At 45.8% G+C, this 27,316-nt stretch overlaps 1 protein-coding gene across 2 annotated transcripts; it reads right to left on the reverse strand.

Annotated features, from left to right (window-relative positions):
- Positions 1-1,918: 1,918 nt before the first annotated feature.
- Positions 1,919-27,316, reverse strand: MDM4 (MDM4 regulator of p53). 2 transcript variants are annotated; one of them, XM_074163112.1, is made up of 11 exons: positions 27,167-27,316; positions 21,328-21,434; positions 18,525-18,599; positions 16,941-17,074; positions 15,663-15,712; positions 12,718-12,779; positions 11,854-11,950; positions 10,336-10,496; positions 9,690-9,824; positions 8,853-8,933; positions 1,919-7,339 (listed from the first exon to the last, which is right to left on the reverse strand). In XM_074163112.1, exons 2-11 carry the CDS (start codon positions 21,400-21,402, stop codon positions 6,785-6,787), a joined length of 1,425 nt encoding a protein of 474 aa, XP_074019213.1. In that variant the 5' UTR covers positions 21,403-21,434; positions 27,167-27,316; the 3' UTR covers positions 1,919-6,784. The 2 variants fall into 2 exon arrangements, with proteins under 2 accessions (XP_074019213.1, XP_074019214.1); XM_074163113.1 differs by lacking the exons at positions 9,690-9,824; positions 10,336-10,496; positions 11,854-11,950; ... (2 more) ...; positions 16,941-17,074; positions 27,167-27,316 and having other exon boundaries at positions 21,328-21,402.

The raw sequence follows: 27,316 nt of genomic DNA on the forward strand, positions 1-27,316 counted from the left end.
CTAACGAGGGAGGGGGTGGGCGGGTGGGGGGCCAGGTTTGTTGGCCTTGGAGAAGTGCTGATGCCCACCTAATAAATCTTTAATTGAAAGGGGAAGGGAACTGGGAGGCTCACCAGTAGAGAGAAAACAGTAAATATTTAATTTGGGCACAGTGATTACACAAACAAGGTTAAGGGAAAGGGGGGAGAAGACATAAAAGTGGCACCTACAGAACATTAAGTCTGGACAAAGTCACTGAGGAGATAAATAAAATATCTCCTTCCAGCAAAAGCAGGAATAAACTGCTTCCTGTGGGGAGCGGAGCTGGGGCAGTGCCAGCTCTGTGTCCTGGCACCAGGGGCCACCGAGGGCTGAAACGTCTCAAAAATAGGAGTTTGCAGCTGGGGGTTCAGCTCGGCACCACGGTGGGGTTGGGGGGGAAGCCCCTTGCAGAGCCTGGTACGGCTCAGTGGGGTGGGAGTGGGTGAGCAGGGTTCCAGCAAGGACACCCAGTGGGAGCCCCCCACGCTTCCCAACTTGCCAGATAAAGCCCCACTTTAGGGTAAAACCACCCTTTGGGGACAAGCAGGTACTTGAAATCGCATGCCGGGTGCAGCTTGGATCCGGGACACCAGCCCTACCTAAAGCTGCTGGAGAAACACTGGCAGGGGACAAGGAGGGGGCAGGACCATAAATACAACCAGCTCCGTCCCCTCCCCGTGTCAGGGCTGGGGGAACCGGCCCTGGTTTGGTTCTGACACCACAGGTGGAGTTTTATCATTTTCCCACAAAGCGATCAAGATGCTCTTGGTTACGAAGCAGCATCTCCTCCGCGGTGAGCAGCTCGTGATACATCACTGCCGGGCGCGCACGGGGCTGGTTGACAACCCAGAAGAGCAGAGTGGGATCATCGGTTTTCCTCCTGATTTCCTACAGCCGGCTGGTCTCCAACCAGTAAATCCAGAGGCAAATACAGGAAGAGAAAGCCCTGCCACGGGATTCGTGTCCCCGGGCAGAAGGTGTCTGTGCAGGCTGGAGGGAGACGGGAGCTGCCATCCTCCCGCTCCGTGCCATGCGTGGCCGGCGGGTGCCCTCTAGTGAACCACCTGCCCGGGGAGCCCCTGCCTTCCCCAGGGCTGCTTCCACCTCCCCAACACAGAAAACTGCGTTAAAAACAGCTGGAAAAGGGCTAAACCACCTCCTGGCACCGCCACAAGCAAACACCATCCTTTTCCCTTCTCGGCGGTGCCCGATGACAGGGCCAGAGGCAACTGTCACACACTGAAACGCAGGAGGTTCCCTCTGAACACCAAGAAACATTTTTTTTCACCGTGAAGGTAAAAAACAGGCTGTTTTTCAACCTGGCACAGGTTGTCCAGAGAGGCTGTGGAGTCTCCCACCTTGGCAATACTCAAAAGCTGTCTGGAAATGGACCTGGGCAACCTGCTTTAGGTGGTCGAGCAGGGAGGTTGGACCATTTGACCTCCAGAGGTCTCTTCCAACCTCAACCACTCTGTGATGCTACTATAGAAATGTTCAAATTTAGATGTCTACAACCTGTATTTGGATCCCACCTTGTGTTTCTACTAGGTGGTTGCCCTTCCTGGGAAACCTGGACTGTTTTGGAAAACCACCCACTGCCAGTGGCCATGGGACTGTGGAACTAGCTTAAAAACACCCCAGGAAGTATTTTTCCAGGTTTCAGGAGATGAAGCTTGAGCTGTTCCCAATCCTGCTGGTTTCTGCCAACACATGGTGTGCTACAGCCTCCCCTCCCAGCTGTGAGACCCTGGGAGGGACGGGAGGGCTCTCCCTCCCTGGGAAGGCAGCCACACACGGAGATCACAATCTCCTGAACTGGCAACAGCTCTTTACTTGAAAGGTTTTCCCCAAAAACACAGTACAAATGAAAAAAAAATAATGAACCCACGCTATCATAGAACACTCTCAATTTAATTAAATTCATTACGTGCAGGACACAAAAGCAGGTTATCAATTTTGTGATACGTTGCCATTTTGGTTTGGTTTTTTTTTCCAATAGTGCAAACACGCAGATGTTGTTCAGCGAGTGCTCCTGCTTGTTACTGCGGTGACTGCGTGGGTGGATGCGGAGACGCGGAGTTTTTCTAAACAAGAAAAATAAATCTGGGAACAACGGGCTGCAGGGAAGGGTGCTGGGGAGAGCCGGCAGGAAATCGTTCTTTCCAGAACGGCAAATCAATTTTATCTTTGCCAGAGGTACAACGTGTTCCTGCTGTCTTTGTGTGTCTTCTCAGATTGGTGATGTCTTCTAGGAGTCGGAGACCGTTGACCAGTTTGGTGGCTGGGTCACCCCAAAGAGCGTGGGGTGTCCACACGGCCGCGTGGGCAGCAAGTGCACGTCGCCGAGGTAAAACAGCACAGAAACCCCAGGGCTGCAATCACAGCAGCTGCTTCTATTCGTCAGAATAAGGTGCAGAGAGTGAGCTTATGGGACCTGTAACCCCACTGGTGGCAGCCGGACCTGTCTACTGGCCAGACACTACCTGTGGTCACAAGGGTCTCACTTGTTTCCAAAGGGCAAGGGAAATTCCAGCCGTTGTGGGCAGATAACCGAAGGAAGAGCAGAAAAGCTGCCACAGGAAGGTCTTTGTGCTTCCAGAGCTTTTCCAAACGCACAGTTTATCACCCCTGTACCATTTGTGGGTTTCATTCCTGCTCTTGATAGAACAGCGTTGCGGTGTCTCCTTTTCAAGGATCCTGAGGCTACTTGCCCATGTCCAGGCGGCCAAAGATCAAGCACAGGACCTGAGGAGCTCCTCGCTCAGCTTGTGGACAAAGATAGAGTGGAGACAGGTGCCCTGGCTCTTTCTTCAGTCACTTGATCGTGGCATCTTCCAAACTGGTCAGCCTTCACTGAAGGCCTCTGGGGAGAACGTTTTGGTTTTCCTTCCAGGACTCGGAAGATGAAGTTCGGGACAGGCAGAGCCTGAGCAGGCGAAAGCGAGCTGCCCCCATGGGTTTTGAGACGCTCAATTTCCACTCCGTTTCCATTTGTCCAACAGCCACTTCTTCTCTGCACGGACAACTTCTCGGCAGCAGATACAATCCATGTTGGACGCAGAAGGATGGAGCAGACCCAGGCAAGCTGCGGTATGGTTTCCATCAGTCAGGCATCGTAATAAATAGGTAACACAGGCAGAAAGTTCATAGCTGTCTTTGTGGAAACACCCACAGTTCAGAAGAAACAAGTACCCTGGGGGGTCGCTCCAAAAGATCTTTGTAATTCATGTAGCGGCTTTTGTTTCGGCTAAATTGGCTCAATAATACACCTCAGCAGAGGAGGGATGCTGAGATTTTTTTTGAAGGGAGCGCTGCAGAAGAGGCTGATGTGCTGAGCACGTCAGGAAACGAGTCACTGAGTAACCGAGAAGAGGCACTTAAACTGGAAACCCCTTCAGGAGTCGATGCAGCGTGTGTACCTCTGGCTGCCAGTACAGAGTTTATATAGACATATACGTACAGTTTCGAGCTGCAGAGCACTATAATGTGCTGAACGGCACTATACAGTCGCGAGCCTCGTGACTCTCACGCTGTATTTAAATACCCAACAAGGTAAGAAATCTGCTGGTTTTGGGGATAACCAGTGCCAAAACTTCTGGCTGAAAAGCTGAGGGATTTGGGAAACGAAACCTGCCCTATAGGTACGTACATTGCGTTGGGGAGACTTCAGCAGGTTCCTGAGGAGCAGCAACCAATGTCACTGAAGGGAAAAAAAGCAGGATAAAGGATAAAACTTTCTAGTCTGGGCATGGAAGGACAGTTGCGATGGATGCTTCTCCTACCAGACATGCAGCAAAGACTTTTAATTACCAAGGGGGTCTTCTCTCATATTGCACTTCATAGTAAAACCACTGTAAGAGAGAAGAACCGTCACCCGCTATGAGACACCAAGGACGCGTTCAGAGAACCCGAATTCACACCCATCTCGGGTAAATGCTGGGCTCCTCCAAAAAATGAGTCTCTGAATTAGGATTCCTCATGAACTGTTGCGTCTGTGGAGAAGGTAAGTAATACCCTGCCTGCCCTGCAACCTTAGCATTGTACGCGAGTGCCTTGAGCGAGTTCTTCAACCCATACCTCAAGCCTGCACCTCCTAAAGAACGTCAGAAGAGCAGTTCTTGAGAAATTGCTACTTATTTAGATTAAAGTTAAAACAGTAAAAACATTCTTCTCCCCTTCTCCTGCACTAAAACTCCCCACCCCTCCAAGCCCCGGCCACAACCCGGGCAGTTACAGCCACACGCAACGTGCTCGCCCTGCAATAGCTTATTCTTCTTATAGGAAGGAAAATCAGCTGTAACATTGTGGTTCTTCTGTCCACCAACTATTTCAGTTAAAAAGAATTAAGGACTTGACAAATGCAATTTGTAAACACCGTGGTTATACTGAACAAGTCACAGATAAAAAGACCGTCACACTGAAAGCTACTCTGCAGATTTGCTTTTTAACCCAAAATGCCACAATGACAATTTTCATTTAATAATGGGAGCTGCACACAGAGCTCAGCAGGATTTTGGGAGGGATGTTCAACCCCGTTACTGGTATTTAAACTCTCCTGACTTTTTTTTTTTTGTCAATACAAACTACGTCCTTTTCAGTGTGGCCAGATCTGACCAATTCAGTAAAACTGCTCGTAGCAAAACGTTTGGTTCTTAGAAGCCATCGGGGGAATTCACAGCATTCAGAAGTGCCACAAAGTGCCACAAGGGCACCCTGCTGAACCCGACAGCCTTAACCTCCAAAGGGAAGAAACAACCTGAAATGGGAAGAAACAACCTGAAAAGGGAAGAAACAACCTGACGTGAACTCCCTCCTATGATTCCAGGCGGTAACGCTGCTGATCGTAGCATGGTTAAAGTGCATCACCAGCAATTTAACAGCCCTTTAGTTAAGGGAGCAATAAATCAGCTTTTCCCCGTGGATTGATTTCCATGGACATACAGATAGTGCACCAAAACTCCACCCCGTTATCCTCCCATTTTTAAAATACAACTGGAAGTAACAGCCAACAGTAATAGTCTAAATTACAGCCGACACAGAAATAATCACAATACTATGCAAAATATAATAAAGTAGATCTGACTTTTGGCAGTGATTACATATAGCACCTACTCCTGATATCAAACATCGACTTGGACATCGCAGTTCGCTGGGACCTTTTGCTGGGCAGGTTCTGGGGCCTCCCACCTGACGCCCGACCTGCTGGGGCTGGACCAGGACAAGGAGTGTGGAAAACGAGGGGGAAAGAGCCCAGAGAAGCACCAAGGTATGAGCACCACCTTCCTTTTTTTTTTTTTTTTTTTTTTCCTAATCTTTAGAACTACTTCTTAGATTAGAGAGGGAATTCTAGAGAAGATGAGAAAAGAGGGTTTATTCTACGCGCTGTACTAAATTCAGATGCCTGTTTACCCCAGAGGTGAAGGCACTGTTGCTACTGCTGCCTGATGCAGAACTTCCAAAGCCCTGGAGAAGAGGAAGGCTGAGGAAGATCTGAGCACGCTCTAGGATACGATCCCAGAAAAGGGTTAGAGGTTTTTAAACGGCAAGTTCTAGCTGAGGTTTAACAGCCAGTAGAGCAACCATGCATAGCTTTGAGGAACAACATAAAAACAGATCTGAAGCATTAAATCACAGGGAAAGAAAATCAGTGGAGAAAATTAAAACAAACTAACACCAGGCACAGCCCAAAGACTAACCAGCTGCAAGCAGTGCTTTACAGGAATTACTTTTTTTTCCTCAAAGGCCCATATCCTGTCTTTAGAGCCACATCGCGCTCTAAAGTGAGCATCTTCCATTTAGACTGGCCTGCTGGGATGAGGCAGGGAGAAGCCGCGATGGAGCTGTAAGCACAAAGCTGTGAGAACATCCCAAGACACGGAGAGCTGTTAGAACTGAATCCAGCTGGCAGAGCAGATTCTGAGCTAACGCTGGACAGGTTTCCTCAAAGCCATGCACAGATGACATAGAACTGCGTTTAAATGGGAAAAGAAAAGAATCAATAGAAATCAAAAGATCCAATAACAAAGCGAAGTATAACATTCCACTCTTTCACTGTCTGATATGTGACCTGAGATAGCTATGGATTAAAAGTGTAGGAGGACTTATTTCAATTCTGGCATCAAGAGGACCTTCACTTTATCTAACAAACCTACATGAAACAAACAACAACAAAAAAAATAAAATCAGAAACCAAGTTATTTACTTCTCACTGCTCTCAGGAGAACTGATCCTTGGAGAAATGGCTTATCTAAATTGCAAATGCCATGGTCTACCCTTCTCTCCCGCCCTTTCCCACCCCTGCCCAAGCCTGCATACATATATATATATATATATATATCTCTCTACTATATATCTCTGTCTCAGATGCAGACCCCCCATAGAAGGCATTGCACAGGTCTGACTGACTGGAGAACATCTCTCCAACAGCCAAAGTTATAACTCTTTCTGAAACTTGCTTTCTGCAAGGACCAGTTGTCAGAACAAAGAATCCCAGTGACACCACTGAGCTGAAATTAGAAGATTTAGACAATTTCAAAGCTGGGGCATTGATACCAATGTGCCGGTCACTCCCTGTGGGCTTTGATTTAAAGGGACGTTGAAAAGTGGATGCCGCTTCGTTTCATACCGAGGATTCCTCAGTGTTCTTGGTCAGATTTGAATCTCAATTCTCTTTGGTATTCACCAGTGGAGTTCTGAAGTTGGGATCTGTGGGAGTGCAAGAAAACCTGTGTGCTCTCTTTTGGCGAAGGACGGAACGGCACAACTACCCCATAAAGATCCTGATCACCATCTCAATCTCCTTCCTGCACACTGGACAAGGTGATCTCCTTTTCTTCAGCATCTTTGCACACTTGAAACAGGCCACAAGGTGAGCAGTCCTTCCATGGACAATATTGCCATCCCGTGGTCTATGATGACATAAGAAGCAAGGATTCAGTAATTTTTTTATACTCTCTAAAGACTGTATTTCTTCCTCCTTTTTATGCTCAGTGAAATGCAGCAGAGACTCTTTGCTTTCACATTCTCGTGCCAAATCCAAAGACTCAATGGAGCTGCAGGGATCTACGTGTGGTTTGTTTTCTACCACGTACAGGTCTTTGGGTTGGCCAACGGGAGCAGAAATAGTCCTTCGGCAGTCCGGGACGTCTATCCCTTCATCATCGGGTTTGTTTTGCATAGCATCAATGTTGGACAGAGAAAGAGAATGAGCCAGTTTGGGACAATCTGAGTACCAGTCCTTCCGTAAGGCCCAGCAGCGGTAACAGTACCGTTTGCCCGGAGAGTTAAATTTCTTGCATTTGGTACATTGCCAGCAGTCCTGAGGAACGATGGAGGCAGAGAAAAACAGCAGAAAATTAGTGTATTCTTGGGTACGACTCGTTTCCTCTACGTAGGAAAAGCAGCAAAGCAGTTTCAGCAAAAAAAAAAAAAGGACATTTATTACGGGGTATAAGCTCATGAATGCAGGATCGCTAGTTTGATTATCAGGTCTGAAACCAGGACACAGCACCTCAGAAAGCCTAAGGAGAATTTGACCACCCCTGTGCATTCTACAGATGCAAATTTCTTCTTAAGCATTAAAGTCTGCCCGTCCTTCCTCCCAGCCTCTGGAAGAATAAGTTCTCAAGCTGTGCAGTTTATTGAATTTTCAGTATCTCACTCTAAATTCAAGGGTAGAGCTCCTGGAATCAGTCAGGAATGTACTTCCCAGACTCACTAATCACTCAGCATCTGTTGAATCTGCACAACTTAAAAGCAGCTCACTTGATTACCCCACGCAGCAAGGGCAAGAGCTGCCCAAGTTCAGAGCTATGATTCAGCTGTCCAATGCCAGGGACATCCCAATTTTTCACTCATGCAGAGTCTAGAAAATTATGCTAAAAAATGTCGGTGCCACCAGCTGCAAAGAGTATTGTGATATACTTTTGCTGATTTACAACAAAGCCTTAAAAGAACACAAACTTGATGTCCCTCAGTATCTGTCACGAGGGAATTCAGAAGAGGAATGGGATACTGGGGAGGAGTGACAACCCAGTAATTACTCCTTACTCTCTTTCCACCTTGTTTTTTCATTAAAACAGGTAAATGAGCCCTGGTCTGTCCTTAGAGAGGCACTGGGAGGACAAAGACGTTGCACCAGCAGGCACGCAGGCTCTCCTCCTGACAAAGGCCATGCAGGTATCTCAGAAATATGGGGCGAGACGGTAGGAGGATTCTCTTGTCATCCTAGAGACTATCACAAAACAAGTGACAGCTTCAGAGCTGGCCCGGACACCCAGGACTCAGTGGAATCCTGATCCTGACACAGAAATTTCCACTAATAAGTTTTTTTTTTTTAAGTATGAGCACTACAGTGATTACAAAGTGCCTGCTTTAGATTTCCAAATCTCTGCCAAGGACTACACTCCAGATTTCTTTTCAGAGGACCATAAAGAATTAACCTTATTAAAACACAGACAGATATTGTTAATACTAATTTCATATAGCATTAGGCTGACCACGCTGGAAACTGAGGGCCTAATCTTCAGTCATTCCCTGGGTGTGTGAAGGGACGAGTTAAATCACGAATAAAAAGCCAGTGGCTGCTTATGCTGACACTACATTACCCTGCACAAAAGGGATGAACGATGTAGAAACATGAAATAGTGGCCAAAATCACATAAATTCCAGGACTGCTCTGGCCAGGAGAGACGCTCGGTGTCTTTAGACTGGGTAGATCAGAGGATTCATGGGCTGCCAGCGCTCAGTGCCCATCCCAGTCAGGATTTAGCAGAGCCCTGCTAGGATGCAGCCCACTCCAAGCAAGGAAGGCTAAGCTGAAGGCTGCCTACCTCAGAAGTAGCTTCTGTATCCGTGTCATCGCTTAAGCACTGAGAATCCTCCAAGTCATGCAAACATGCATCCTCGGTCACCTGCAGAGGGTGGAAACATTGTTAGAGGGGTGCAATAATCTCTATTTATGATGTGCCTGGCACTGTACGCTAAAACTAAAATGACTATGTAATTGCCATAATTAAGCCATTTCTATAAGTGAATGAAAAGCTGGTTTTTGTACAGTATCTATTCCAGTTGTCAACAACTACCCCTGGGCGATATTCCTTTGGTCAACTCAGACCTCTCTCTGATGCACACAAGAATCATACAAATACAAATACACCTGAGCAGTCCTACTGATTTCCACAGAAAAAAATCATTAACTCAATCCTTTTAACACACACTTGATTGATTAATCACTTTTGTGACCAATCTTACTCCCACCTCAGGCAGCAGACTCAGGCCAGCCTACCTAATGCTGAATGCTAACAAAGCATCAACTGAGATCTTCCTCTTCCGAGCCTTTTCATTTATTAGTCTTGCAGAAATATTGGCTGGAAATATAGTGAAGTTGCTGCTTGAGTTTTAATTAATTTTAAATTAATTTTGTGCCTTGAAAATACATGCATTTAAATGAAGACCCAAGCAGATTGACTGGAAAACTATCACTCCATGTATGGAATGGTGACAGCCTTTTTTAAATAGTGTAAACTCTGGTTTGGAAGATCAGGCTCCTCCCAAGACAGCACAGCACTAAAAGGCAGATGAAAAGCAACGGATTTTGCACTTCCATGAGATCAATTAAACAAGGCCAACCCATAGAACACACACACTGGGGCTGTTTGAAGAAGTACCTTTTGGTCACCTTCTTTCACTTCCTCACAGTCACCCGTTTCCCCCTTGACTGCGGCGCTGCTCTGATCCGACGGGCACTCGTTGAGGAACCACAAGTCATCAGTAGTATCTGAGACAACGGCAGTGTCTATGTCCTGTTGGAGAAGAAGAGACCACTCAGAGCTCAGGTTATCTGGAGTACCAGCACCGCAGCCATCGCCACAGTGAATTCCTCTCCCCTTTTCCTCACTAACAGCCTTCTCCAGTCACCCCTGGGAGAGAACGGGGCAGCTCACTACTCTCAGACACCCCTTTTTGCAAGCAGAGCCCTGCTTGTCCCCTTGCTGGCCGTCAGGCTACAGCCACGTGCATCGTGTAACAACTTTCAACCCAGAAAAGGGGCAACTCTTGAAATACAACCAATGCTCTGGAGCGCAGACTTTCCTCCAACGGCTGAACACAGCCTTCAGAGAGCCCCTAGTTTATTTGAGAACACTAAAGGTAACCAACCACCTGGTGTGAAAGGCTGGGACAGGAACACACAAGGGAGAGGCTGAAAGTCCTGGAGTGGGAAGGGGAAAGAAAGAAGAAGAATATTTTATTTATTTGGAACCCAGAAGAGGAGAGGAAGAGAATACAGTGCGCCTATTTAAAATGTCTACACACCTGGTTAGTCTGAATATCTGTTGATCCATTACTTCTGGACTTGTAATTGCTTCTGAGGTTGCCTAAAAACCACCATGGAAGACCAGCTACATCCCATTCCTCAAACACTAGGTCCAGTTTAGGCTTCTTGCTTTTAGAGAGGTTTTCTATTAAGTCTTTGTCTGTAAGAGCCAAGTAGAATCTAAGTCATGCCACACCTACATTACTTCAGAGACTAGCAGAGAAAAATTCGGCCCCATCCGATTTTAGAAAGCTTTTTTGCTCCTTCTTACAGCCAGTTCCTGCAAAGAGCTATTGGGTTTGTATGAGTGTATGGGGATGTTAGTCACATCTGCCACACATCTGTACTCATGTATCTACCCGAGCAAACCTGGCAAAATAGTCACCGCGCGGCCAGCAGAGCTCAGAGAAGCATCCCAGTGTTACCAGTATCTCTATAGCTTTTCTTCAGCATTACCTTGCTTTTAAGATACAGAAACACGAACGCTTCTTTCAGAGCTCTGCCCAAGTCAGCACTGAGTACATTTCTCAAGTGACTTAAGATGCAGAAAGAAACTGCTTCGAATTTGGTTCAAATTTCAGTGATGGGAGCTCCTGAATTCTGAAACCAGGCTCCAAATGGGAAGCAGGAAGGTAAGAATCCATCCTCCATAACCCCATGCTTCAGCCTCCTTTGTAGCCTCTGCAATTTAGTCTGTGATCCTAAACTCAGCAGTCAGAATTTCAATATAACCTTGAATCTATCTCTCTTCAGTGCCAAGAGTTTCAAAGGACAAGGACTGTTTCTACCTCCTTTGTACATGCAGCCAGGAAAATGTCTCCTGCTCTCAATTGATCTGGAAATACCCACACTTGCAAAGAAGATCTGGTTTTACAAATTAGGTTCCTTGATATGAGGACGACACGAGAATAGAAAGTAGAAAACCAGGAAAATTGTTTCCGTAACATCACAAATCCATGAGTGAACCAGCAAGAAATCCCCAGACATTTAAACAAAGGAAATGTCTACATATGAAGGAGCTGTATTACACTTAAGTTGGATAGAAAAAATATGCCATTGTTATTCAGTTCCCTGATTGGTTTGCAGGTAATGACTGCGGACGGCTCAGGCTGTGTTCTCTGTAATCAGAGGAGAGAGTCCCTTGGGGAGACAAATAGACACAAGTATAATTTCAGCATTTAAAATACCCTTCAGCAAGGTCTGTAAGATTTTTCATGACATTGTTTAGTGATAGATGTTCTTTTGGGGCTTAACCTGCCATTTTAGTTTGTTTATTTATGAGACCAAACATCCAAGCTCAAAAATACATCTATCATGAAATACCTTTGGCGAACATTTGCAGTTCTCTCTATCTTTAATGCAAGACGATGATTTTTAAAGACTATATTCCACAACAGGTTTTTTATTAGTCTCTCAACCCTCCTCCTGCGCTTTGCTGATGCAGAGCTCAATGTGTCACACCGGAGAAGGAGCGGGGCTTGTACACAACATGTTACTGCAGAAAAGCTGGCACTCACCTTCGTAATTCTCACATTTTTGCTCTGAGGTAGACAAAGCAGAAGCATTGCTTTCGCCCTCCATGACGCCAGGGTCAGAACCTTCTTGCCGGCTAAACTGTATGAAGGAAGGAAAAAACCCATGTTAGTCCATCAGAGCTTACAGGGACAAGGGGATGTAGCACTTCCATTCCGAGTCACCAGCTGCAGTGCGAGAGCAAGAAGTTACGAAGAGAAATAAAAGTCTCTGACCAAAAACTACACACTATTAACCCTTTAAGAAGGCTAATGCATCTGGAATCAGCACAAACAATATTCTGGCAACCTAGGAAAAATCTTAAGATTGGCAAAAGTCCAAAAGTTGCCATCTTTAATGCAGTAATTCTGTGATCTTTGTGACTCTGTGGCCCCCAATGTGAACAGACACCTCCCAGATCCGACCACCTTAATCCCAAAATACACCTGGAAACAAGTTTGAATGTGCAAAAGATTTTTCCTAGGTTTCAGATTCTGCCTGAAAGCTTCTGAAAACAAACCTACTAAACACAAAACTTGGTCACACACTTTAGAAAGCTTAATTATTTGGCAATTCCTACTCAGAGAGGGGATGGGAGAGAGGGGAGAAAGGCATGAAGATACAGAGCACGCTGGAGGAACTGAGGACTAGAAGTGCTACACCCCAGAGAAACGCGCTCAGAGACTGGTACTCTGTTATGAAGAGAACAGAGAAGGGTCACTCTGTCCCTGCTCTGTGGACTCCAAGAACTTTTCAGGAAGGTGAGGACCTGGCAGCCAAGCAGCACAAAGTTCTGGCAGTCCACCATGCACAGGTACAGAGAAGGGGCACTCTGTACAACAAAAGAAACCACCAGGCAGTGGGTTTACCTTCAGCTGGTCTTGGCTTGGCTTATCGACGCTCTGTTCCTTTGGGAGATTCTGTGCAGCATCTAGATGGCAGGTAAAACAAAAGAAAAAACCTTCCCTGGTAATAACCATTCTCACAACACAGAGGGTCTTCAGCAAGCAACCAACGAAGCCAGGCTTGGCAGACCTCTACATAACCCTTTACGAGAAAGAGAACCCTTTCTTCCTTAGAGAGCTGGCCATTTCCTCAAGACGGATCGCTCCAGAATTCCCTGGACTTTGCTAGGTACGTATGGGGGCATTACCCTATGGAGCAGAGAGTCTGTGCCCCCTCAGAGGTGAAGCTTGATGAAATGAAACCTCACAGCATGTTAAGAACCTTTTTCAAATATGAATAACTATTCTTTTTCCTGCAGGCTGTCTGCCCATCACAAGTTCTAGGTGCTTTACACAAGAGCTTTGCACGGAGGCAGAACCCTAGAGCAATAGCAGAGGGGGGGTCTCCCACTTAAAGGCTGGATCAGATCTATGCTGAAGGAGGTGAACACAGAAGAGTAAGATTTTTATAAATACCTGAGGACACCATCTCTTTCAGCTTATGCTGAACCAGGAAAAACATCTTTTTTAAAGGGTGTGGGCACAAAGAACCATGACTAGACTAAAGAAGGGAAAATTCCATGCACAGCAAGCTCTTCCTGGGTAACTGTGCACACATCCATAGCACAATTTAATCCAGATGATTATCCTGGCCCCAAGAGTTAATTAAAAGGCCAACCTAAATAGCAAGAACAATCAAATTAACAGAAATCTTTCTACATAATAGGAGAGCTGCACTTAGGACATCTACCCTTTAAAGAGAATGACTTGCTAGAGAATGAAAGATCCAAGGATGGCTCCTGCTTCCTCCTCTTTCAATTTAGGAGGGAAATTCCCTGCGGAACGGCAGGCAGACACGGAACAGTCCGATTCACACCATGAATCCTGGCACTGGTACGAAGACACTGAGAATTGCTGCTACAGGCAGAAAAGTGGACCACAAAGTGGTCCATAAAATGAGCCAAAACATGGGACCACAAAATGACATGGCTCTATCCCATGAGTATTCTCTGCCCTCCATGCGTTAGCTCAGCTTTCCTTTCTTCCCCTCCATCGCCCTGCAGCTCTGGGGTTCAAAAAACCTGTTGAAATTTTCTGCAGTGACTGATTATTTAATACCTGAAGGAAAACAGAAGCCAGTTGGCTCATCCCTAATTGCTTTGGTTCTGTGGGGGCATTAGAAGAGGTGAAGACCTACCCTCCTAACGCTTTACAAACACTGCAAACTAGCCTTAAACACGGTGTGAAAGGACACTCCGCTTACTGGAAGGCCTCCTTTTTTGAAGCCAACTACACAAAATACCCTCTAAAGTGAGGTATTCCCAAATACACCCCAAGTCAGCCACACTCAGTGAAAGCCAGCCAAGTAAGGACACCATCTGATAAAGAGCATTATGCAAGAGCTGAGTCTTTATTATCAAGATGTACTGCAGTCCCTTTTCTTTCTCCAAGTGTACTTTAAAAGAAGTGGCCCAGATAATCTGCAGAATGATGTGCTGATAAGCACTAATTTGGGTAATGAATACAAGCAGCTATCACAAAACATGATACCTGAAGACCTCTTTAAGCCCTACAGCACTTCTACTTCTTCCTGTGTTGCGACGTATTTGTCAAAGGTCTGGTCTGCCAAGCGTGTTTCGTTTTATAGTCACACACACACACACGCAGACACGGTGGTATAACTCAGTGATCACCCCCTAAAGGAACAGTATTTCCTTCGGCAGGTTTAAAAATAGTTACACCATGACTGGACCATACAGGCAGACGGAGCCACACGCACACAGTGACACACTCACAGTGACACACACACACACCAAGAAGGAGGGGACGGGGCAGCAGAGGAGAGAGTGTTTCGCTGGGATCCTTTGCTCTCCACATACAGTGCCGCTAGGGAAGGGGCCAGGGCATCACCAGGCAGGGAAACCACACTCACACAGTTATTCTGTAGATGACGTGTTTAGGCAAGAGTCCACTTAGGAAGATTCTTCCTCATCAACAGAGAAAGGAGGGGGACCTCAGAGGCACCAAGACATGGCTCAAAGCAGAGGACTAAGCAGTTTAGGGCCATGTTTTCTCAGTTTCTACATTTGCACAAGCTTTTATGTACGTGTGCAAAAATAGACTAAGAACTAAGTCCATATTATCTGCTTAGAGACCCCAGGAAGTACGGCACAAGACTCCACAACCCTCCTGGTGCAGCTCCCTCGGGATTTGCACACTTGTACTTTCATCAGAAGGTTTTTTTTTTTTCAAACTAACATTACCAGCCATACAACTGGGACTGGCTGCCATCAGCTGAGATTAATTTAAGAATAAATTTTAATTTATGACTGAAGGACTTTTGATGTAGATTGATTTGGTTTCTCTTATGAGCTGGGAAAGTAACAGTGACCTTGAAAGGTTCAAGTGTTCAATTAAAGTCCAGACCTCTTTGGCCTGCAGAACCAGGCTGGGTTTCCAGCACTCTCATATTCAGTCTCAAGAGTATTGAAGTATAAAATGAGGTGAGAGGGAGAAGTCGCAGCATGCTATGAAACTGAGAAAAGACTGAGAAATCACTACTGATATGGATGGGATACTTCAGCCACGTTGATTTTAGCTCTGTCAGCTTCCAGAGCGTGCCTGCTGCTCCGAAGTCTGGCCATTGGGTTATAGGCAGCCACGTTACTCAAACAACTGATTTCTTATCACAGCTACTGATGGTGGACACACAGAAAAGACACATACTCCAAGAGATCATCTTGTCAAAGCCTTCATTAGCAGTTTGTTCAAACTTCAGCAACACTTCTCTCTTCTGAATATCGTTACTTACCCAAGTTATATCATCAACACTACATTGAATATACTTGCCCACACTGTGACAAACCTACCTGTCATGGCAGCAGAAGTCAGGTTCCGTTTCAACATGTCATAGACTGGGCTGTGGGAAAGAAGGCGACGGTTGAATACACTCACAAAACCAAACAGCATTACCCTCTGGAACCAGGGATGGAAATTCTCTTTTATTATTGTCCCGGTTTGAAGTAAAACCGAACCAATTTTCTGTTCTGTAACTTTACATCCTAGCTAGGCCTCCTCTAACTCTCTGAAATTAACGGCATATTGTGGAGAAAACTGCTCGTTCTCAGAATGATAAGACCAATGTTTGTGCTCCGTGCCAAGGAACGGTGTGCAGGGAGGCCCTTGCTTATACTTATTGCTATAACAACCAAGGTCAGCCAATTTCGTTATTTGCCCCCTTAGAGGGTCGGAAACAGAAAAAATGTAGAGGGGTCACATCGGTGGGGAGGAGCGGACAGGACAGGTGACCCAAACCTGACCAACTGGGGTATTCCATCCCATCTGCCCCATGCCCAGTATAAAGGCTGAGGGATCAAAGGGTCAGTCCTTTTCCTGCGATGGCCGACGTCCAGAGAGGACTCTGTCTGTTCATCTGCCTTTGATCCCGATCCGTGTGTTCCTGACTCCAGAGCTGGAATCCAGTTCCCATTCGTCACTGAGTCCAGTCTGGGACTTCCCCAGTGCCTGCCGGTGATGTGACTGTCATCCTGGGAGCTTGATACGGTTTTGTATATATTGTATCTATTTCATTATTTTCTTCTTTATTTTTTATTTTAATATTAATTCTTCATTAAAGTAGTTTAGCTCATTCTAAACTTCTGAATCGCCTTATCTCTTTCTCCTCCTCTCTCCTCTTTTAGGGGGGGGAAGGGGAGGGGGAAGGGCCATCTGCCGGTCCAGTTTTGGTAAATTCAGCCAAAACCACGACAATTATCCAGAGACACTGAAAACTGCAGGACAACTTCAGATTGCCACTCCTAAATGCTTGCTACAGTCTAGCTCAGAACTTAACTGATGGGTGCAGACTTTAGCTTAAGTCTGAGATCAAAGGCTTGAGAAGATGCAGAAATAAAAGGAGGAAAAGCTGTCACCTCAAGCAGCTCACTGCCTGGACAGTTCAGAACTGGCTCTTCAGAACAAAGGAGCCTCAAATCCAACTTGTCAAATGCATTACCAATAAGCCACCGAGCAGGGCCCTTGGTGCGCCCAGAGGTTTATGTGACAGCGAACAGAAACAGTGACACCAAGCATCCCTTGTCTTGGCAACCTCTATAATACAACATACGTTAAAGGTGACTTTTTCCTACCTTGGATCTTTTACAGAGAAGCTCTCCAGTCCCAGCAGTTCTCCCAGCTGATCTCCTCCGCAGTAGACCATGTGTTGCTGTCTTTTGTCATATAGCTGCCTCACCATGATATACTGTCCTAGGTAATGCATAACCTGTGGGTACATAACATAACATTAGCCTTATCTGCAGCTGAAACCAAACCCCCAAAGACCCTGGAAATTTGCTTTACTTTAGGATACTTGCCTCCTGCTACCCTGTACAGTGCGAGTCAAATAGTACCCGCTTTTTATGCCCATCTGCAATTCCTCGGTGCCTCCCAACTAAGGGCATTATGCTTTACCATACTGCTAGAAGGTTTGGACCTATTAACCCCTGACAAGAAGGAAAACTGAATCAAAGATGGACAAACAGCAGTCACTCTGCCACCCGACATGAGAATGAAACCCGACATGGGTAAGAACACTTTTATGTGGGCAGCCTCCCTCAGTGAAGCTGCAGATGGAGACTACTGGTGCTCAACTCAGAGCAAAGAGAAGGGAACGGGTGGGGAGGAGGCAGAAGTTATCCCCGGTTAAAAGCATAAACTATTACTAAAGGGTGAGCACATTTATAGCGCGGTTCCTCAGGACACAGTTCGCAAGATGCAAAAATAAGTGCATTAACATCACAAGGATGAAGGATTAGTATCAGAAGGATGGAGAGGAAACATCCTCTGCGAGTGAGGGGACACTGCCAGCTACAGTGAGGAATGCAGAGTACGAGAGGATAAAGCAAAGTGCATTAAGCACAAAATATGCAGGTTCAACCCCCCATTACCCACCAAAGTGACCCTCCTGAATGACAGCATCACCCAAAAGTTGCTAACGGTACTCCACTCGCCGCAGAAAAAACTGACTTTGACGGAGTTAAAATGTTCATCTATACAAGTAACCCGCATTTAATACTCAACTCTCCCCATTTAAACCATTCAATTTGTTTTTGCAAAAATTTTTAGAAGCTAAGTAAGTTATTTAAATGCATAAGTGTTTAAAATAAGTCACAGGGCTCTGCAGGAATATTTGACACATTCATAATGAAAACCCACTGCATTTAATTCTTTGCAGATAGGACACTCTTGTAAATCACAGTCAGTGTCATTTTTTTAATCTTGTACACATATTGCATTTTAATCTTAAAATAAATGAATTCACGGGGCCTCAGGTTTAGCTGACGAGCCATTTCAAAGGAAACTTAAAAGAAAAATACCAACCGGAATCCAATTTTTAAGGCTTTCGTGCATTGAGCAGAGAGCAAGACAATTGAATAGAATCTCCTACACTCTCTCAGGAATATCCCATCTCTCCTTTCTCCAAAGAGGTTTCTGATTTTCCAGAATAAATAATTTTCTTTACTATTTCCCACCCCTATTTCAATTCCTCCGAGGGCTTTTAAGACAATTTATGATCAAACCACAACAGCCCTACGGGTAAGGTATCCCTGTTTTGCAGACAGGGCTTCGAAGTATAGAAAAATTCATAGCCGGTCCCATCCCTGCCCCACAAAGAGCCACCCCCCAACCGAGCAGGGACAGGCCTGGTTTCAGTGATCACAAACAGAGCCCACCTCCTTCAGGGTGAAGGTTTCCCCTTGGGCGCCCGCAGCCTGCAGAATCTTCAGAAGCGGCAGTTTGGGTCTCACCTAAAACACAAAGCGCAGAGTTTTGTTTGAACGACTGGAAGCAGCGCCCTGCTGAGATAGAAAATCACCCTGGCACGCACGCCTGGGTATCGCAGCTAACAAACCTAACAAACCCACGTTACCCACATCAACCAGTGTCAGACTCAGGCCAAGCCCGGAGCTGACAACCCCGCTATGAGCTGGAGGTCATGGGGGAACACTGCCGGCCTCAGGCCAACCTGCTGAAGGCTGCTATTCTTTTCTACAAGTAATCTGCACAGACTTAATGCTTAAAAAGAAGTTAGAAGGACTGGAAATCCGCACAATCATTCTGACTCAAGTGCGAGACACAAAAAAAGCCAAGGAACTCGGGCAGCCAGCTCTAAAGGCTTTAATCGCTCACATTGTCCCATTAACTTTGATGTCATTCATCCTGGGAGGGCAGAGTGGAAACTCAGACCCTTGGTATGGAGTCCCAGGCAGCGACTAACCAAATCTACCGAGTCATGTATTAAGGAGCAATGATGGTGCATTCAGATGGCCACTTCCAGAGCAACACGCCTGAATTTCCTCAATTAGTGCAGTGAACAAACGGGGTCTGCTCTGCACAGACCTTTGGGAGCATGTAATTATTAGGGTCCATGAACAGACACATAATAATAAGACCGCATTAAACACAAGGTGTGGTTGATTAACACCAAGGATCAGAAGCTGTATTTTCTGTGGATCTCACTCATCAACCAAAATCTCTCTTATATAAAATATAAAGCGCCCTGGGAACGATGCAACTGCTCCACAACCCCTTTAGGTTTCACCCACACGCCCAAGCAGCTTCGAGTAGCAGATGAGGCAGATGATGCTATATAAAACAGCAGCAAGTTTTAAATAGCTGCTTCCCCCCTACGTTGCTACTTCATCTATTCCAAAAGAATTTTAGCAGTTCCTAGGAGAGTGCTGCCACACGATCTGATGCCTTCTGTTCCCTAAAAACGTCAGAAAGCCCTCACTGTTCTCTGAACGCTACACAATATTGTACACTAACGCACGTTTCCCACTCTGAATCACTTCCTCTGTTCTCCTTGTCTATAAGATGCTACTACAACAAGATATTTCGATCTGTCCCAGCACAGAAAGACCAGTCCTCAGCGTACAATATTCATTGCTGTTTCCCCTTCGAGAAGGTTTATGCTTTCTCCAGGCATGTAATCCACGCTGGGTAGTAAAGGCCGTTACCTATCAATGTTAGGTGGGTTCAGCTGTGTCTCACACCCACCCCTCCCTCCTCCCTATATAAATCCCATTAAATCTCCCCTTCCCTTCCTAAGGAGCAGAGCCTGTTTGCAGCCTTGAGACATCTCAAGAGACAGCCTGAGCTACAGCATCATTTTCCCACACAAGGTAAGAGTGGGTTTTGGTTGGTTGTCACGACTGTGATTTGTCACTCAGCTATCAGACAGTATCTTGGCAGGGTATTTGTTCCACCTGTTTTCTAATATCAGAAAAAAAAATTACCTCCTCTGTAAATGTGTCTGGGCTGTCTGTTTTCTCGTTGTTGTGTTTGTTAAATGCATTTTCAAGCTCAAATGGAATAGCTTGTGTCCAGCCCTAAGTCTCCTCTCAAGAACAGCTTTTTCACTAGGAAAAAAAGCTCAGCACAACTCAAATAAGTGCTTCTATCAGCAAATGATTTTTAATAAGATGAAATTACGTGTTTGCATCCATTCATTTCTCTAATGACCACTCTCAAATAGATAGAAGAAACTTCTTATACATTTCTTTCTAATTAAAGAAGCAACCTAGTTAGCTTGATCATTTTAAAATGGGCCCTTAGCTACTACAGTGCAGCCAAAATGGAAGTGTTTATTCCACGCTGCCTGGGACACCGAATGTTGACAATCAATATTTTGCTACTAATATCAGAGCCTATTTACTTATTTTTTTTTGTGCAGAGTGAATTGAATAAATAAGCAAATACATCAGTTCTGCAGAGGACTTGGCTACATTTCAAAGCTTCTAAATTAAGCCTCAAATGGGTTCTAAATTAAGCCTCAAATGGGAGGCTCTCTCCACTTCCCATCAGCTTATTTTCCCCTCCTGCCACATCCCCTCATATTGCAGAGATGCTTTTTACAGTGAATTAGCTCTGGAAGGTTGGATGCCTGTCTCGGAGAAATCCTTCTGAATTTTTAGACCAGATTTTTACTGTTATTGTCTGCAAATTTCTCTCCTTTGCCTTGCTGTCAGCATGGTATCAAGCCATACTCAAACCTGCCACGTTGGCCTTGGCTCCCAGCTCCAAGTACCTTTTGTTCCAGGGACACTCCAGGAATAGTTGATAACAGGAGTACTCCGTTTTCAATACTTACCTAAGTTGACTCCAGAACAAGCATGGGGATGCATTACTGACTAGACAAAGTTCAGCATAGAAGGTTACAAAGCTCCAAAACAACTGCCTTCAAGAGTCCAGCACCAGGAGGAATTCTTCAAATATATGCCCAGTACAAAAATACGCATTATAAAGTTTCCTGTATGGCTGGTTCTAACTGCTTTTCCCCTTCCTCCTCCTTTAAAATGTTCATAAATCACTAATCTGATACTGAAAGCTAACACAATTCCCCAGGATAAAAGCCCTACTCCATCAGGCTAAATTCTTATTACTTAAATGTACTTGGTAGAGCTTTGATTTGATGGAAAAAATCACTGCTTCAGTGAGGAGAAAGCAGTGAAGATAAGTGGGAGAGATAATTACCTGGTTAACTTGTCCAAGTGTGATTCTGCAGGCATTCTCAGCTGCTGGATGCTGGGCAGAGCTTGAAGATGTCATTGTGGCAGTGATGAGCTGTTTATAGCGCAAACCTATAAAGTAGAAAAGCCATGGAACAATTAAGCAGAGAGACCAGGTCTTGAGTTTAACCACTTCCACTTCTTAGAAGCTTCAGGAAACCAGTGTTTAAAATTAGTCCTGCAGGTGTATCTTAAACCACTGCTGTAGAATGCTAATGTCACTGTGTCCCTCATCTGCTCTGTCCCACCTGGCTGCCCAGTGCCTGACCAACAGCCATGTGGGAACAACTGGGACATCTGCTGTGACCCTGAGGGTGCTGTGACTGCCCACCTCCAGGAGTGGCACAGCGTGGTGAGGGACTTGGGGACCTGCCAGTCTCCATCAGGCCACTGGCAAATTCATGGTGATATCGTTGAGTCAGAGGTGGGGGGGGGAAGAGAAGCTGAGTCACAATCAACCACAATGGAAAGCTCCTGAAGGCAGCAGCCCCCCCACTGCCCAAAAGGAGGAGTAATTAGTGCTGATGGCAATAATTAACACCTTCCCCACCCGTTCTGAAAACCTGCTAAAGCTGCTGCAGCCTTCATCCCAAATAACTAGATGCAGGCTATAAATTACCAGGTTTTTTTTACAGCGTTACTGGGTGAGCAGATGAAATGATCCTTTCCTGGAAAGGAACAAAAGGGGAAGTCCTGCAGCTATTTGAATTTGTCAAGCCCTATCGGTTTCAGGATCCACCCAAAGAGCCCAGCTTCATATGCAGAATGATCTGTAATGACTCATGTCCACAGCACAATCTAGTTTAATCTACCCCACACAACAGGTTTGAAAAGTTATTTAGATTTAAAGAGAAAGGACGGTGTAAATCTAACTTGTCACTGAAGGAAAAAAAAAAAGTAGTAACTTTGAACCTGCTGGAGAAGGAACTTTAGTCTTGACCTTGCAGTCGCAGCACTAAAGCTCAGAGCAATAGACATGTAAAACTGTCTCTCCCTGGACCCAGTTACAATAAAATCTCAATTTCAGTGTGAATCTGGTCGTGCTTCTGCAGGAAACACCGAAACAAGCCTGGCAACTGCCACCCTGGTAAACTTCAGGCTGGAGCATGAGATGAACTAAAAAGACCGGCTCCTGAACCTGCCCGCAGATATGCAACTTTAGGAAAGTTTTTACTGGAATCTGGAAGTGTCAACTTTTAACCCATGCAGTAGTTTAAATTAGATTTGAAAATGTGGAGCCAAAAACTTTCAAAGCAGTATCTTTTTTCCACCTTTCCAGATACAGCAAATGAATATTATTACTACATCAGCTGTAAAGAATGCGAGCCGGTACAACTAGCTACATTAAAAAGTGAATACCAGCAAAATAACCTGAGGAATGTAACCAAACATTTTAGATGCAGACAAAACAGACTCAACAACTCTGTAGCAGACAGTGCAGAAACCTCAGCAATGACACAAATCTCAGCTTTAGCACCAATTCGTTACTGACCACCCATCCCTCTCCAGCCCCAACGATTAAAACAACTTTCTTAGAGGCTTCTGATAGTTCTTAAAGTATTACATTTCTCTGAAGTGAGGCATTATCAGGAATAAAATCATTCCCAAAGATCAAACATATCTGTAAATAATTAGGGAAGCTTGATTAAAGCATTATCAAATGTTCCAAGTTTGGAAGATAACACTGCTAGTGACCAGACCTAGGTAGTAACTCAAAAATAAGTGACTTATAACAGCTCAAACAACTTCCATGTTATCAGCATCTTAAATTTTAACTAAGGTTTCCAGTTGATAATGCCAAGCACGTTGGAACACAAACTGCCCACTGGATCCTTTAGGTTTTACAAGCAGAGCTGTACTATGTCCTCGCTGCAGACACACTTACCGACCTTGAACTTCCCTGCTCTAAGGAGTATCTCCAGGAAGGGCCAGTCACCCCCCCAGCGGGGTCCCAGGCAGCCCCTCTGCTCCCCCCGGGAGGAATCTGCGGGTCCTTGTGCGGGAGAAGCAGCTCCAGTGGCGGCAGGGGGGGGCTCAGAGCAGCCTCCCCGGGAGCTCCCCACCCTGGCTGGGCTCCGGCTGATGCTCTGGGCTCTGAGTCGCTCTTTCAAAAACTGCTCCTGCCTCCAACTCCTCTGGTCAGGAGGGGGAGTCACTAATTACATCAGCTTCTGATAAGAGCTGGAGTCGGTGTGAAAAACGGACAAAAAGGAAGAAAGCAGTGGGTTTCCTCCCCACCCCATTCCTGGAAAGGGGCTCTGCCAGCCCTGGTTTAGGAGTCAACTCAAGATGACTTTAACCGTTTCAATTCTGTTCTTTTTTATTAGAGTAAGGCAGGCAAGTTAGTGCCTTGTCTCCAGTCTTCACAGATAAATTGTACTTTCAGTAAGTTTGATTCTTAGAAATACTAACTTCCTTTAATAAGAAATCAATCTTGAGATTACCAAATACCACTTTCCCATGCATGCAAACTCTAAAACGTGTCTAGGCTGGCAGATACCCAACAAGATTTATGGAGGCACCACCAGTCATCGTCTTGCCAAGACAGAAAATCTCATTTATGTGACCACCCTCTGTACCCAAACTGGCCAGAAACACGACGGGAGGAAATTCCTAGAGAACTGAGAAGCTTCTTGCTCAGTGAGCCCTATTTAACTTTCCCCTGAGACTCTATTTTCCCACCTATTTTATGCCAAGTATTTTACCCCACAACCCTTGAAGCCCCTAAATTATGAAGGAAGCACCAAGGAACTTACTGCTGTTCCCCTCTGGAGCTAGGTGTGTAAGAAAATCAGACTGGACCAGAGCAATGATTGGGAGGAAACCATGAATCACAAAGTAGTCATGAAGTAACAATTTTTTTCCATTTGAACACTTTATATGGTCATGCACGCTACAAGAACAAGTCATCTCCCTGGTTTGTGAGTAAAAATTCCTTCTTTTAAGAGATCAAAACCCCACTAGACCACAGCTTTTGATGCTTGCAGAAGGCAAGGCTTGAGACAAAAGATCTTACCAGCCCCAAAAGGGAGCGCAAGCACAGTGTGTCTGAAAAGTTGAAACTAAACTTGTAATTCAAGTTCAGTTTTCATTTTAAAGTCTCCTTCTTTTAAGGAAAGAATACAGCTTTAACTTCTGTGCAAAGTGAAAACACAGAGGGAGTGTAAACTAGATATTGTTCGGTGTATCTGCGGATGCTGTAATGGCTCACTTCAACAGAGGGTTAAGATCTGACATTTAAGTCTTATCCTCAGCATCATCCGTTTTCATGCTTTCAAATCACAATTTCTACTACTGCAAACGAACTTGCAGTCTCCTGTACAGTGTCCTGGAGAGAGCAGCCCTGCAGGGGAGGCATTAAATCAGCACTGATCTGACAATTGAATCAGGGCTAATTAGGTTTGTCCCTGTCGGTGTGAGTCCCTCTGAGTTTTCATGGCTGCAGGTCCTCCTGCCCACCCCTCTCACCCACCTTGTGACAGAAACACTATTACTCCTCCCTGTGAGCCATGCCCTGTGACATCCTCAGCTCTGTCACTGCTCTCACGGTGCTTCCACCTTGCTCTGGGCCGTATATTTCATTTGATCCCATCAGTGTCCCCAGTAAGCTCACACACGTCCCTTGAGAGCTGCATGGTGCCAGCAAAGGAGACATCAAAGCTGCCCTTCCACTGCCACCTCCCAACAAGGGCCACCTTGTCATGATTTTACTCCGTGAGACCTTGGAAGCGTTGCCTGGTTGTCTGGGGGCTTTTGGCTGGGAAGGGGCAGCAGGAGGAAAGAAAACTGGGCTGTGAATTACATGATTTAACAGATTTCACACTTTACAGAATGCTTGACTTCAACTTTTGCTGTCCCATGCTCAGTTAAGCGCTCTAATTCGTTGCTTTGATACTGACTTGGCAATTAATCAGGAAAAATATCCTCTGTTAGGAAAAGCATCCAGAGAAAAGCCCGATTTCACTACGGAAAAGTCCCTTAATGCATTACGTACAGCAACAAAAGGCAAGGCTACTATTTTTAATATTAAACACTGATTTTAGATTTCCTTTTTGGCAGCAGCTCTGGAGTAAAATCCACATCTTCTAATACAAAAAATTTAATTCTGAATTTCACCTTGCGTTTCGTTGCTGACACGATGCATCTGTGTGCTGCTCCCCACAGGTCTGCCAATAACGCACCAAAATTAGCCAACCTTTGATATATGTCAGTAGTTAACAAATACAAACGTTATGCAACGCTGGTTTTATTGCAAAACCAGTTAAGTAGGAGGAAAAACAAAACTGATAATTTGCCGGCGTGCCTTTTTTAACTGAAACTATGCTGCAAATCTCCCTAAATCAGGTGCTGCCGACAGTATTTGTTGCTGGTGGTGTCTGGAAGGGGGCAGAATTTCCACCCCCACCGTGCACCCCCCTTATTTTCATTTAGCTCTATTTTAACAGATGGAATTGGGCTTTTCTCGGAGTTGCTCTTCCCAATAGCGGAAACTTTCCTTAAGGGAATGTAAAATCGATATCACTATTTTAACACGTTCAGCCATGGAGCAAGAAGTAGTTAGATCATGAAAACAAGCTTCTTCATCAGATAAGGGCTGCATAATACCCTGCAGTGACTGCGCTGACTGCTCCTGTCACTGCAATCCACAGCTTCGCTGAAGATTCCTTTCCCTTCAGTGCTGAGCCAAGTACTTTAGAATTTATGAGTCAAACTGAAGCTAATAGCTAACTGTTTTTTGCAGTGGAAAAAGAGAAAAGCCCTCGTTTTAATCACATCTTCAGCAGAACTAGCTGCGTGATGTTTCACTAACGAGTTTACTGAACATCGAGGGGCTTTTGCTCTACCCCAAGCAGAGTTGCTAAATATATAGGCGTTCACTCGAAGCCCTATCGCATGTGTTTGGCACACAAGGTCCAAAGAACGTTTCTAAAGAAGCGGGCACTCGGGATATGAATTTTAACCCTTTTTCAATCAGTATGCCTGGCACCTGACCTTCGTGGCAGGAACAGTCCAGGCTACCCAGCTTGGAGCAGGGCCACCTACACTGGCTGTGTGGCCACTCAGAGCTGCTGGAGAGCATTAAATTAACAAATATCGCAGCAGAAACAAGTCTGAGTTCTCCTAACAGCACTGTGTTCGGATTTCAACGGCCCCTTCAACCTCTCGTTATCTCGTCTCTACAAGTTCATCATTCAATTCTGCTTCTGTCAAATTTAAGTCTTGGATAGTTGTAGGTTGATTTCAGCTCTTTTTAACCCTCCGAGTGTTACAGCCTTAAATTCTGCACCATCCCCAACAGGGTATGTCAGAACCGACCAGCCTAGGAACGAAGGATCATCTTTTAAAATCCATCCGTTTAATAAGCGTGAAACATTACACAGCTGCTCTTTTGAATTATTAATCCCTCCCTGAAAGTGCTCCCTTGTTGTTAATCCCGCACTTAGCAGAGCGGCTGCTTCCAACCGTTAAGCCGCCCGGCCTCTGGCACTGTTTTGCCCTGGAAAAGCCTGGCAGGATTTGAGGTAAAAGTCAGGGTGTGAGAGATGACACATGGCGAGAGCCCCCGCCAGCTCTCATGGCGTCCCTCAAGCTTTTACTCTAAATGCTGCCAAAAGTTATCAACGCTGCAGGTAACCAGCGAGTACGCAAAAGCTTAGAAAGCCAACAAGTGTGCTCCGGGAAAAGCCCTCGGCCCCTCAGCCGCCTTCATCCCCGGCCCCCGCCGCCCTCCCCGCTCCCCCCGGCCCTCTCGGCTCCGGAGCGCTGCGCCCCCGAGCCCCGGCCTCCCGCGGCGGCGGGCTCACCCTAGAGCTGCTCCATGGGCCCCAGGTCGCCCCGTAGGCCAGGTTCGGGGGGGGTGAGGGGGACGAACCCCTACGCCCCCCGAGGCCTCCTCTCCACCATCTTAGCGGGGCTCCGGGCCGCCACTTCCCCTCGCAGGCAACATGGCGGCC

Source organism: Numenius arquata, chromosome 24 (assembly GCF_964106895.1).
Source record: "Numenius arquata chromosome 24, bNumArq3.hap1.1, whole genome shotgun sequence".
Lineage (NCBI taxonomy): Eukaryota > Metazoa > Chordata > Aves > Charadriiformes > Scolopacidae > Numenius > Numenius arquata.